Source organism: Choloepus didactylus, chromosome 1, assembly GCF_015220235.1.
Source record: "Choloepus didactylus isolate mChoDid1 chromosome 1, mChoDid1.pri, whole genome shotgun sequence".
NCBI classification, from domain to species: domain Eukaryota; kingdom Metazoa; phylum Chordata; class Mammalia; order Pilosa; family Megalonychidae; genus Choloepus; species Choloepus didactylus.
The window spans coordinates 134,994,808-135,008,944 of record NC_051307.1 but is presented as its reverse complement, the minus strand read 5'-3'; the positions used below and the strand labels follow the sequence as shown (position 1 = coordinate 135,008,944).

The following is a 14,137-nucleotide window of genomic DNA, read 5'->3' as shown; positions in this document are numbered from 1 at the left end:
GCAATATAATTGAGAATGCCATTAAAGGTACATCTCCTTCATAGACCAGGGCCCCAGTCTTCCAGTCTCTAAGTTCCTTTCACCAGAGAGAATCACTGTTCCCCGGTTTTTATTTGTTGTTCCACAGACCACCCAGAAATGGTGTATCCACGTACTTTGTTCATGACTGTGCTTTTTCACCTAGCAGCACATTCCAGAGCTCTTTCCTAATGGTTCTGTAGGAAGGCAGCCTGGTGTGGTGGTAAGGAGCAGGGTCTTGGGAGCAAGAGGGTCTGGGTTTGAACCTTGAGTCTGCCACTTACTCACTGTTCGGCTTTAGGCTCAGTTTCTTCGTCTGTAAAACGGGGGGTCTTGATTGTGCCTACTTCTTAGGGTTACTGTAGGATAACAGGTAAGCACTCAGGAGGTTACCTGGACCAGAGTCAGTGCTGTGTTAATGTTTGCTATTATTTTTATTTTACTCTTTTACATTAGGACTCTTAGACCCCTGTGATTGTAAGACAAACTATTTATGGACAACTAAAAAAAGAAAATCGTTGACAATTAAACAGTGACACACTGCTACCTTATCACTTAGAATTTTTATTTTAGTTATTGAAAGAGTCCTTTTATTTGAGGACATAGACTTTTTTTTTTTTATCATCATTTTATTGAGATATATTCACATACCACGCAGTCATACAAAACAAATTGTACTTTCGATTATTTACAGTACCATTACATAGTTGTACATTCATCACCTAAATCAATCCCTGACACCTTCATTAGCACACACACAAAAATAACAAGAATAATAATTAGAGTGAAAAAGAGCAATTGAAGTAAAAAAGAACACTGGGTACCTTTGTCTGTTTGTTTCCTTCCCCTACTTTTCTACACATCCATCCATAAACTAGACAAAGTGGAGTTTGGTCCTTATGGCTTTCCCAATCCCATTGTCACCCCTCATAAGCTACATTTTTATACAACTGTCTTCGAGATTCATGGGTTCTGGGTTGTAGTTTGATAGTTTCAGGTATCCACCACCAGCTACCCCAATTCTTTAGAACCTAAAAAGGGTTGTCTAAAGTGTGCGTAAGAATGCCCACCAGAGTGATCTCTCGGCTCGTTTAGGAATCTCTCTGCCACGGAAGCTTATTTCATTTCCTTTCACATCCCCCTTTTGGTCAAGATGTTCTCCGTCCCACGATGCCGGGTCTACATTCCTCCCCGGGAGTCATATTCCACGTTGCCAGGGAGATTCACTCCCCTGGGTGTCTGATCCCACGTAGGGGGGAGGGCAGTGATTTCACCTTTCAAGTTGGCTTAGCCAGAGAGAGAGGGCCACACTGAGCAACAAAGAGGCATTCAGGAGGAGACTCTTAGGCACAAATATAGGGAGGCCTAGCCTCTCCTTTGCAGCAACCATCTTCCCAAGGGTAAAACTTATGGTAGAGGGCTCAACCCATCAAACCACCAGTTCCCTATGTCTGTGGTCATGTTAGCAACCATGGAGGTGGGGTAGGCGAATACCCCTGCATTCTCCACAGGCTCCTCAAGGGGGCACTACATCTTTTTTTTTTTTTCCTTGTTTTTCTTTTTTTTTTTTTTTTTAACTTTCCCTTCTTTTTTAAATCAACTGTATGAAAAAAAAAGTTAAAAAGAAAACAAACATACAATAAAAGAACATTTCAAAGAGACCATAACAAGGGGGTAGGAAAAAGACAACTAACCTAAGATAACTGCTTAACTTCCAACATTGAGGACATAGACTTTTATCATGTCTCCTCTGTGCATACAAGAAGGAAAAGTTAAAGACGTTGGTTAAGGTAGCCGTAAAACTTGTTCATGTTCAGAATCCAGCTGAACCACTTTCCCTCGGAGCTGTCAGTGTCTTGGCTTTTTCCCCACAGTATTACCTTAGGTGCCACCAGGAGACTGCTGTGCGTCACCTTCTAAGCCACTGTCCCACATTCTGCAAGTGTGGATGGTGGAGCTTGTTGACCTTCTCAGAAGGCGTTAACTGATGACAACCAGAGCCCACCTCAAATGGTCCTTAGGTGGTTTGTCGGCTGATAGACCATGCGTTACCCTACCATACAATGGTCCACTCATGCTGCCAGCTGCATAGGGGATAACAATTGTAAGACACATCCTGATTTTAAAGATGGTCACACTTTATAGCATCAGTGCAATTCTGTAACTACCTCTGTCTTTTTAGTGACTGCGTAGATTCAAATGGTCGTAAATTAAATCATGCAACAGAATGTTTTTGAAACCAGGCCTAAATGACAGCCCCCAGATGTTTTTAAACATGAACATGAAAGTGGTGAAAGCAGTGATTCGTGTTCAAAAGAGTGAAAGAATTTGCGATTAAGATTTTCAGCTAATCCCTGCAAAAACATATGCAGGCACTGACCCTCTGCTGCTGGTTTTTTCATTTTTTTGTTTTTTTATTTTTAACCCAGCTGCATGAGTATTATCAGAAAAGGGAATGAGCATGCCTTCCCTAACCTGCATTGCTTCCACAGCTGGAAATCATCAGCAGGTGAGCAGATCAAGTTCAAACTCTCTCTGGGCCGGGCAGCATAAAAAGGCAAGCTGGCTCTAAAACCACGAACAGTTAAATTTATACCAGTTACTTTAGAGTCTATAATTTACTCCAGATCCAGGGAGGTGAATGGTATGTCAGGGGTGAGGGGCAATGCCAACAGTTGAATCAAGCTGTCCCTCCACTTTTTTTCACTTACAACAAAAGTATGTTTCTTGCTGCCCCCCAGGAGGCTCTCCCACCACCCACACCTCCCTGCCAAAAGCAAGAGCCCAGCCTGACTCAGAAGTGAGTCATCCTCCCCCATAGGCAGTGAGTCAGACACCCAGCCATCCTCTTCCAGCTGTCAAACACTCCATCCTCCTCACCTTTTCTGCAACACGCAAAAGCTAATCATCGACTCTCCCATTCCCTCTTCTTTTCCTTTTTAAATTCCTGCTAAATGCCCACACATGGCAACTCAGAGGCAAAGTGTCTTTCACCAAAAAATATTTAGGTATATTTTCTGCCATTTTTTCCATGCATATATTGCCACACATTTTTGTTTACAAAATTGGAATAATACTAAGCCTACTGTTTTATAGCCTTTTTTTCCCTCCACTTAACAGAATGTGTTAGGAACATTTGCCCGTAACTGTTCTTTTATCATGAATTTTACTAGCTCCATAATCATCCATCACATATTTCACCCCATAATATACTTAATCGATCTCCTATCTTGAGACAGAGTTCTTTCCAGTTTTTGTTTTGTTTTCCTTTTTTCATCTTTCTTCTCTTTTTTCCTTCTGTTTGTGAATTTTTTCCATCCTTCTTAAAGTGCTCTCTCCTCTCAAAGCATACTCTCTCAGGGTAATATACCAGCTTAATAACTTTGTGCATTTTAACCTCTCTAAGCATTAGTTTTCTCATCTGTAAAATGAGAATACCTGCTTTCTGTAATATATGTATGGATTAGAGGAGGATTAGAGGTAATATATGTAAAGTACATAGACACTTAGTAGATACTCAAAAATGGCAAGTAATTCTTGCTATTTCAGAATGTACCTCACTTGGAAATCATTTGGCCTTAAATTAAGATGAAAGTAGATTGAAACCAAGAATTAACAGCCACATTTGCCCTCTGGGAGAGGTGCTTGTTTTATCCTCAGCAGAAGAGGCCTCATTCTGGTCTTCAATTTATGCTAGGGAATATTTTTGGTGAAAATGCATTTTCCCAACATTAAGATCCTATAATTCCAAATTTAATTACATGTAAGTGGTCATTAGTGAAGGAAATGGACATCAATGTGAAATTAGAACCAACAGTTGCCTGAAGAATGCAAGTATTTATTGCTCTCTAGAGAATCGGGTTGGGATATGGGGGCTGAGGCTTCACCGAAGAAAAGCTAGTAAGTGCCAGTTGCCCTTTTCTATTAATTTCTTAAGCAGTGTGAAGATGCTGTGGCCACATGGCATTGGGTGCCCACCACCCATCATGTGAACATGTACAGATGGAAGGGTCCAGAACTACCTTAGAAAACATAATAGAAAAAGAGGACACATGCAGAGTGGGAGAGAAGAAAACCCAGAAAGGGCCATTCATCCTTGGACGCTGCCTTCTCAGCTTCTGCTGAAGAAGGAGCCCAGTGTCTGAGCCCTGTAAGATGTGGGGTCAGGAAAAGACAAAGAGACATGGTGTCCCCCAGTCTTCTCTCTGGCGAATAGTTTGAAACTGCCTTTAAGTTCTCTGGGCACATAACTGCTAGAGTGTGGGCTTTCCCATCTCTCTCTTGCATTTATCACCACCACCCCACTTGCCAGCACCAATTCATCTTCTTTCTTCTGCTATTCCCTGCTCATTCACTCTTCTTGGTTAGCAGCTTACTTCACTAATGTTCAATTAGGAAAAGTGTTTGTTTTCTCATGTATAAGATTGGGAGTGTACACTAAGTCGTTTCTTTTGTTGTTGTTTTTGTTTTGTTTTTTTCATTTTTTGGGTTTTTTTTTTTTAGTTCCCTTCCTATCTTCTATACTCCACACTTCTGTTTGTACATTGTGATTTAATCCAAGAACTAGGTACCTGTTCAAAGACCTGGTGTCTATTCCTGGTTCAACTACTAATTGTGTATCCACTTAATATAGGGATAATGAATTATAAAATGCCTTCAGGGGCCAGCAGGTAATCAACAGAAATGGGTGAAGTAGCCCAGATTAAAATGATAGATAGTAGTGGGGACTGTGGCAAACTAGAAAGTGTATGCCCTGGCCAAAGGGGATAGCAGCTATTTAGTTCTGTCCTATTGGTGCCATGTGGTTTGCAGAGTTGATATTGCCTAATAGTCTAATTTTAAAGAAAAGAAAAGAATAAAAGATAACTTTCAACATTTTTAGGTGAATTTCCTTGTTTTTAATGTTTGCAATTCTAGGCTTTTAAAAATGGTCCAAATCAAATAAAACATGCCTGTGGTTCCAGTCCACCCAGTTTATAATTTAGGACTTGACTGTAATCCTCTTTTCCCATCTCCAAAAGGGGTGACAGACAGTTAAATATCCTTTTTCTCTCTTTCCCTTATATAGTTATAAATGATTTGTAGTGTGATGACATGTATTGGACCAGCAATATTAGCAGCTGTTATATAAATACCGGTCTTTTAAAAAGAGTAAAATGAATTATTGTCCCCTTACATACCCCTTGGCATGAGCAAGTCACCACAAGCCCACTAAGAGAAAGTAAGATATAGCATTGTATTTTCACAATAACAAATACTGGGAAGCAGAAACTTTGCTTTTCCTTCTTTTGTTTTTAGTAGTTATAAGGATTTTCTGTAATGCATGATAAATGTCAATATGAAATAGTAGGGAAAAGAAAAGAAGTGGGGGAAGGATTTAGGGGAGCCTTTAGAAAGGAGTTTACAATTTATCAAAAAGCAGCAGCAGTTTTCATTTTAACCTACCTCAATACATTCTATAGAGAGAGAGACATTATCACACATATGGTACATCTAAAGCTTAACCAAAAGCTCAATTGTGTTCCCACATTCTTTCCCAGTGACAAATTCTCAGAAGAATGAAATGTGTTACAGCTACCCTTGGGTAGTTACAATTCATATTTTATGCCCCATCCTCTTTGAAATTCTCATGAAACAGAAAAAGATATGGTAAAAAAAAAAAAATGTGGGTGATTATTCATTATGGATATAGCCTTTGAATAATGCATTAAAGAACCATTAAAATAAATAGAAATATATTTTAACAGCCCTGCCACAAACTAGTCGGGGATATTGAGTAACAATTGGCACTGCAGAGCCCTTGGCTCTCCATACACGTTCTTTGCAGACAGATAATGAACAATGCATGTTTAAAATCCATAGGCATATGGGAAGTTCCCTCGTGCTATTTCCTAAGGAAAACCATACAATCGCCTTGAAATTATAAACAACTACAGGGTGTATACATATGCCCTTTAAAATTAGATTCCATAGCTAGAAGTAAATACCTGAAACTATCAAACTGCAATCCAGTAGCCTTGACTCTTGAAGACAATTGTATAACAATGTAGATTACAAGGGGTGACAGTGTGATTGTGAAAACCCTGTGGATTGCACTCCCTTTATCCAGTGTATGGATGGATGAGTAGAAAAATGGGAACAAAATCTAAATGAAAAATAGGGTGGGGGGGGATGATTTGGGTGTTGCTTTTTACTTTTATTTTTTATGTTTATTTTTGTTCTTTCTGGTATAAGGAAAATGTTCAAAAAATAGATTGGGGTGATGAATGCACAACTATATGATGGTACTGTGAGCAGTTGATTGTACACCATGGATGACTGTATGGTATGTGAATATATCTCAATAAAACTGAATTTAAAATTAAAAAAAGAAAATTAGATTGCCACACACAGAAGGTAATATGTCAGTGGAGTGTGGGAAAGGCACTGGATTCAAAATCAGAAGTCCAGCCTGTGGTTGTTTGTTTTGTGACCTTGTGTCAGTTGCCACAATGACAAAGAATGATAAAAACGACCCCCAGCAGGGACATGTGACGATGAACGTTTCTTTCTGCTTAGGAGCCGGTAGGTGGCTGGATGGTTCTGCCACCCAGGTGGGTGTTCTCGTGCGTGTGGTCAGCTACAGCTTGGCGAGGTGGCTTTGCAGCTCAGGGCCAGGCCTTCTTACGTGTCTGCGGCTTCAATGGAACAACTGCCGAGTGAGCTCTGTGCTTGTGTCACCCATCCTCCAGTGGGCTAGCCTGGGCCATTTCTTAGGACAGCAGCGGAGTTTGCAGAGCAGGGAAGTGCAGGAGGCCTTGTGAGGCCGAGGCTCGGAAGCGGAACGCCATCACTTCCTCTGAATTCTGTGGGACATGACAAGTCGCACGGCCGGTGCAGGGGTCTGGAAATGGGCTCCGCCTCTTGATGGGAGTTGCTGCAAAGTCACCGTGACAGTGGGAGGGGAAGAATTGGGGCCATTTGTATGATGTCTGTCACAGAACTGGAGAAGGTCGTTTGACTTCTCTGAATAGCAGTTATCTTGCCTGTGATCTGAAAGGAATATCACCTGCCCCCACAGGTAGTCATGCAGCTCAAAGAGAGAATGCAAGTGAACGTATTTTTTTTTATAGCATAAATATATATTTTTTAAATTCAGTTTTATTGAGATATATTCACATACCATACAATCATCCATGGTGTACAATCAACTGTTCACAGTACCATCTTATAGTTGTGCATTCATCATCACCCCAATCTATTTTTGAACATTTTCCTTACACCAGAAAGAATCAGAATCAGAATAATAAATTAAAATTAAAAAAGAACACCCAAATCACCCCTCCACCCTACTTTTCATTTAGTTTTTGTCCCCATTTTTCTACTCCTCCATCCATGCACTGGATAAAGGGAGTGCAATCCACAGGGTTTTCACAATCACACTGAAGTGAACATATTTTTAAACTAAAATTCAATGCAACTGTTCAAATGAAGTGAACTAAGGGGGTTGTTGGGCGATGGCAGGAAGGATAAAAACCAAAGAATCTTACACATTTGGACTTAGAAGCTGGTGGTCTAGGCTGGTGCTGAGAAATGCCCATTTTTAAAATGAGAATGCTGAGAACACTTCTGGGGTCCAGAGCTGGTCTCAGACCAGCTCAGTCCCTGTCACACAACCCAAGGCCAAGGCCAAATGCCAGATGAACAGTGGCTGCTGCCCCACTGCAGTCACCACCAACCTTTAGGACCACAGCTTTGTTTCTCCCAGGAAATAAACTGGTCTTGTCCCTGTATTTGGGGGAAAAAAAAAAATCTTCATACCAAATCATATTTCCCCTTGGCTGGTTTTTTGAGATATTCTCTTAGTATTAAGAAGTTTTCATCCCTGCCATCCTCTTAATTCCATACATATTTTAATAATATCCTTGGAAGTCAGCACAAGTGTTTTCTAAGGAACAGCTTTCCTCATTGTAAAGGCCAGACAGCCATGGCTTCTCAACAGCCTCTCTATCATATGCGCTCCCACTCCCGGCCGGCAGGCTCTGTCACACAGAAAGCCACTTCTGCTCACACTGAGACACACATAGGCTTTGTCTCTTCATGTTTCCTGGGCGTCTTCCATCAAGAACGCCGTCTTTCCAGACCCTTGGTGCTCCCTGTTAGTATCTCGGGGCAGCGGTGTTGTTTTTAGTTGCTGCATGGTGCATAAGGGAGAAGAGATTTCTGGGATAAGCAGGAAACAGACCTTTGAGAAATAAAATCGTCAGGCAAGGCGGTCTCCAAGCAGCCTTTTGCACGCTGTGCTCTGCTAAATGCCCCCTCAAACATCAAGTTGCCTTGAATTGGATACCTTGAAATTATATCTCTAATTAACGAGATGAGGATAGACTGTGCTTGAAAGATCCTGGCAAATTGGACCCCCCAGCAGCCTGGATTTCACAAGACCATGAAGCCTGGTTATAAGTGAGGCCAGATGCACTGCAGGGTGAGGGAGACACTGCCTGGGAATGCCAGTTTTCAGGGTGAACCTCAAGAACGGCCGTCCATCCAGTTCCCGGGACAGGGGTTATCTGTTCCTTGACACCGGGGCTTTCAGCAGTACCAGGCTCCACTCACCCCACCGTCAGGCAGCTGCTTGGGAGCTGGTTGAAGTTCCAGCCAAAGCTGTCTACATCTTTAAACCCGCTTAAAGGCTAAAGGCAAACAAATCCTTCTTGAAACCTGAGCCCATTTTAAGATGTCTTTACTAAAATCCCCTCTGAACCATTAGCTGCTTTGTCATATAATTTCCTTTTCCTTAGAGTAACGTTCTTGGTGTTACTGCTACAAGGAGTTATAAGTTTCGCCCTGTAAGAAGCTCTGTCCAGTTTCCCATAGTAATAATGTGGTACTAAGGCAATTTTCTGAATTTCCACCTAAGGCATTTTTTCCTTTCACCCCAATTGCTAAATCCTTCCCTTTTTTCCTCTGTGCTTCTCCTCAGTTAGAAACCCTGTATGCAATGGCTGAATCAGGGTTGAGTCCATCCTTCACAGAAAGGTCAGCTTGGGGGCAGAACAACTGAATTTATGTTCAGACTTTGCTTCAGAGTGAAAATATATATCTTTGGATGTCTTTTAACCTTACTTTGTAATTGTATTGTGGATTGTTTTATATTTTTATACTCTGTGTATCCAGTGGCCAGACACTTCTTTTCAAGACTATCTATTCAATACCTAGAAAATCCTGGATTTGAATTCGGTTAGCCTTTAAAAGGCATCTGTTTCCAATTTTCAGTTTTCTTTCCCACCATCTTCAATCTGTAAATCTTGAGTTTTGTTCTTATAAATGGGATGATGTTTCTTAAAACCAACTACAGATATTAAAATCTTAAAACTTCATTTATATGGAATCAAAGGGTAACCTGAACATAGTAGATTTCTTCGGGGATGGGGAGATGGAGGGAGCCAGTAGAAGAAAGTTAAAAGGCACATTCCTGCACATAGAAGGACAAGCTGTCTAACATAGACAGTTCGAGTACACTCTGTCAGAGCACTAGCTGTGTGCCATAGGAATTGCGGTGACTAGGTGAGAGGTAGCAGAGTAAGTGACTTTGAAGGCCCCTTTACGAAGTCACATCAGCCCTAAAATTCCATGCTCCTTTGACTTTACTTTCAGTAACTAGAGAAAGAAGGATAATCAGCATTAATAGAGCATGTGCCCTGTGCCAACCCCTGAGTTCACTCTTTTAATCCTTCCTACAAAACACTGAGTGGGGCATTATTTGCCCCATTTTGCAGATGAGGAAACAGAGGTGCATAGTAATGTGCCTTGTAGAATGAAGTGAGGATTCGGAACCTAGGTCCAAGCATCACAGCGGAACCTGTTGCCTACTTCCCTCTCCCCCCAAGCCTGGCTCTCCTTGCCTGCACTTTGAGAGGGAGGGAATAGATCACCACATGCTACGGACAGGCTGTATTTCCTCATGGGAGAAATAGGCTGAAGCTTTCAGAAATTATAGAATTTAACAATAGGTGGCAGCGCATACCCTAACAATTCTGATGCCTGTGTTAATTCAGGTTTTCTTTCCTGGTTTCTGCATTGTTTTCAATCAAAAGAAGCCGCTTTAAATGAGCCATTTGAGGAATTTCTACAAAGCATGCCTACCCACTGGAACAAAAGAAATCAAATACAGATGTCAGATATCAACCAAGTTGCTCTCTGCATTCCTCTGCATGGCAGTAATAAGGCGGAGCAAATTCTGTATCGTCTGCCCCAGACCTAGCTTAGATAAGCCTCCTTAAGATCTCTTATTGCTAAGGAGCCTCCTTTTGCCTCTTCTTTCTCTGAGCTTGTTTACACAGAGACCGGGGCTACTAGGGATACTACTAAGAAAATCACCTCTTTAAAAACTCACCAAACAGCATTGAAATGTGTTTGGCTTCAAAAAAAGGTTTGGACAAAGAGTCAGATCTGCATACTGGCTGAACATGTTGTGGATCCACAGCTGAGCTACTCTCTGTGGGTCCATTTCCAGCATCATCACTCCTGGAGGTTCGGGATCCACTGCAGATGTAATGAACTCCCAAGGGTTCTCTGTCCCTGAGGCTCTGTGTGCACAAGGAGGTCTGAAGAATTGTGCTGTGTTATAAGATTGTGCCATTCTGACTGGATTTCGGGTTTCCTTAAGTTTGTCTGGAAATGAACCTATGGTGTTTTTCTTTCATACTGACATAAATGAGCTGCCCCTGTTGGCTTTTGGCAAATGCCCTAAATAAAGGTTTCCTTCAAATGACCCTCTTCTTTTTAGTTGGGGAAATGAGAAATCTTTCTTCAGGCTGTGGCCCTGACGTGCTGGCTCTTGTGTGCCAACTATGTGTTTGTGCTGGATGCTAAAATATATGGCCTTAAATTATTTTTCACTTAACATGAAACTGATCTGGAAAAATTCTAATAGGCTATTAGGAGATCCTCTAATAAAAGTTATCAGTTACAAGTTGGGAATAATATTGGTCATTCACTTCTCCACTTCAAGAACATGGAACTACTTTTTGTGAGTGAAATCGGACAGTTCTATATCTCACAGCCAAGTAACAAATAGCTAAGTAGAATGAGTGTCTTGTTTGTTTCTGCCCAGACTGCAGAGTGGGATGAACCTGCAGATATGCTTTGTCAACGACAGTGGCAGTGACAAGGACAGCGATGCCGATGACAGCAAGACGGAAACAAGCTTGGACACTCCCTTGTCTCCCATGGTGAGTCTAACAAGCTCCCAAATGAAGCTCCGCATGATGCTTCCCTAGTCTTTTAGCTTCTCTGTTCTTAGTCAGGAACAAACATTGCAGAGATTGGAAAAAGAAATTGCATGCTTCTTACATTTGACAATGATAGAAGAGATCAGATGTGGGATACAAGGATACAAAAGCTTTGTTAAAGTCAGTGACTGCTTTCACATTAAATCATAAGATAAATCAGATATAGCCTAAAAAAATTGCATAGGGAAAATATGCTAAATATCATTCCCTCTCCCATTGGGCTTAGAAATAAGAACAGACTAGCAGTGGGACATGGTTAAAAAGGCAGGGAGAACAGGGAGGAAGGAAGCTGGCACAGAGCTGTCACTCAGAGACCACAGCATGGGATTTTGTTTGTAAAGCTCTCCTTAGTCATTCCTTTGGTACAGCTTACAAAAGTTGGGTAAATAATCACTGGTGCTTTTTGCCAGGATTGTTTCCTCTCTGTGAAGTTTATCTCTTGCCTTTCTTACCAAAGACTAGCAAACAGGAAACCATGCTAGTCATCGGGTGTGTAGTACAACAGCAGGACTTCACTGGACGCTTGAAATCCTATCTACTCTGCAGTGCAACACACTGCCATCGCTCGGGGTTAAGTATTTTGTTGTGTCTGGTCACTTCAGAAAAATTTCGAGACCAAGCATCAAAGATGTGTCTCAAGTGTGTTACCAATACCTTTTTCCCTGCTGTTAATTATATGGCTCTTTCTAGGTATGCTAAAATGAGAGTCCATTATTGACACTGAAGAAGTAAAATATCTTTTTTATTATGTTACTTGAGATTCGTAGAGCTCAAGTCAAGCAGCGAGTCGAGTTAATGGAGGGAGCGTTCAGGCACTCTGGGCGAGGGCTCCTCAACGCAGTGTAGCCCGCCTGCAGATGGGTGTTCACTGGCATGGAAAGCTGAGGGCTGCTCTCTTTCCCTTCACAGAGTAAGCAGAGTTCCTCCTATTCCGATAGAGACACTACTGAAGAGGAATCCGAGTCCCTGGACGACATGGACTTCCTCACAAGGCAAAAGAAATTGCAAGCCGAAGCCAAAATGGCCCTTGCCATGGCCAAACCAATGGCCAAAATGCAAGTAGAAGTGGAAAAACAGAACAGGAAAAAGTCTCCAGTCGCTGATCTTGTAAGCAGCAGAGGCTGAAAAGCAACCGAGTGTTTGGTGGCTGCAAATGATTGACGCCACCCCAGTCCTTTCCCAGAGTGATGCAAACTTGGTTTCTCCAAGGCAGTTTTTTAAAAAGTACTGTCATTGAGAAATAATTAAGTTTGTTTCTTTTTCTTTCCTGGCATATCACTGAAAGATACATAAACAACATTTTACAAAGTAAACTCTGCTTTTGATTCAGATCTACTCTGTTTCTTAGGGGCAATATTCAGCTGTCATTGAAATATTTAAATTCCTTTAAAAGCAATCTCAGTTTAAGATCCCATTGATTGTAACAAACTCACTATTGCTATAGGTCTCGTTCCCAACTGTCCACAAGGCAATATAGCATAATGATTAAGAGCCCTGCACTCAGGAGTTTAAGTCTAGCTCTGCTATGGGTTTGCTGTGGGGCACTGGGCTAGTTACTTAAGTCTCAGTTTTCTCATCTATGAAATGGGAATAATAATACTGCCTGTTTCAGAGCATGATCCTGAGGATTTGATCAAGTAGGTAAGACATATAAAGCACGGTACAGTGCTTGTAGCATGGTATAAATTAATAAAGAGTAACTGACATTACTAATTTCATCCACGTCATTGATATTACTCAACCTCCTGGTAATTCATTTGTGGCTTTAATAATTTACTCACAGTTGTCACAGCCTGTTTCAAGAAAGCATCTGACAAGGCATTTTAGGTAGTGTAGTTTGTCGTGTATGGAGGCTCCTGTATTGGGAAAGTGACAGACTGAGGAATCTTATAATCACAGAACATGGATTGAAGTGAGTGAATGAGGGAGTGGGTCCCTTAAGAGAAAACAGTGTCTTCTTTTCAGAATACCTGCTACTCTGTTTCACATCTCCATTTTTTCCTCTTTGTATTTTTAGCTGCCACACATGCCTCATATAAGCGAATGCCTGATGAAAAGAAGTTTAAAACCCACTGACTTGAGAGACATGACTATTGGGCAGCTACAAGTGATAGTCAATGATCTCCATTCCCAGATAGAAAGTAAGTATAAGATGGACTCAAAAATGGGATATTAAATATAAAATATAATGTGGTAATACTACTTGCTTGATTCACTTCCTTTCTACGACATTTCTTTGGGTGCTTCCTGTATGTTCACTAGAAAAGGATGAGAATCACTAGGCTCTTTTCTTTTTTCTTTTTTTACTATAAAATGCTCAGAAGCTTTAAGAATTTTTCAAGGTTCGTAGAAGTTACAGGTCCTTTTTATTCATCTTCAATCCCCAGCAGCTAGCACAGTGCCTGGCATGTATTTGGCTTTCAACATCAGTCACTAGAATAAAAATCAGTGTTTACAAGTAATTTATTTTACAATTATACTTGTATATAAATTTCAACTTCACTTGTATATAAATTTGTTTTGGGTATCATCAAATCAAATTCCATGTATTTTGTGGGTCTCCAGGTGGTGGAAGTATATGTGACCAATATGTGAAAATTACAGGATGACAAAATATAAACCTTTTTCCCCTGAATAAGGAAGGTCCAGAAAGGGTGGTAAGCAGTGCTCCTTTGAGATTATTGATCATGCAGAGAACGGAATATTGCTTGGTCTGATGAAAGAGAACATTCTCACTTAGGCAGTGGTTAGGCCAGACAAATTCATGACCCCTCCAACCTCTAGAATCTATGATTCTATAAAATCCTGTGGACTTGTAGATTAAGAGCAACCTAAGAAACATACCA

At 41.1% G+C, this 14,137-nt stretch overlaps 1 protein-coding gene across 1 annotated transcript in view; it reads left to right on the top strand.

Moving 5' to 3' along the window:
* The window catches only part of LOC119538676 (IQCJ-SCHIP1 readthrough transcript protein), an 802,368-nt gene that overhangs the window by 782,027 nt on the left and 6,204 nt on the right, over window positions 1-14,137 (top strand). Inside the window, 3 exon segments of the mRNA XM_037841819.1 lie at window positions 11,114-11,231; window positions 12,201-12,398; window positions 13,309-13,432. Coding sequence (XP_037697747.1) covers window positions 11,114-11,231; window positions 12,201-12,398; window positions 13,309-13,432 — 440 coding nt within the window.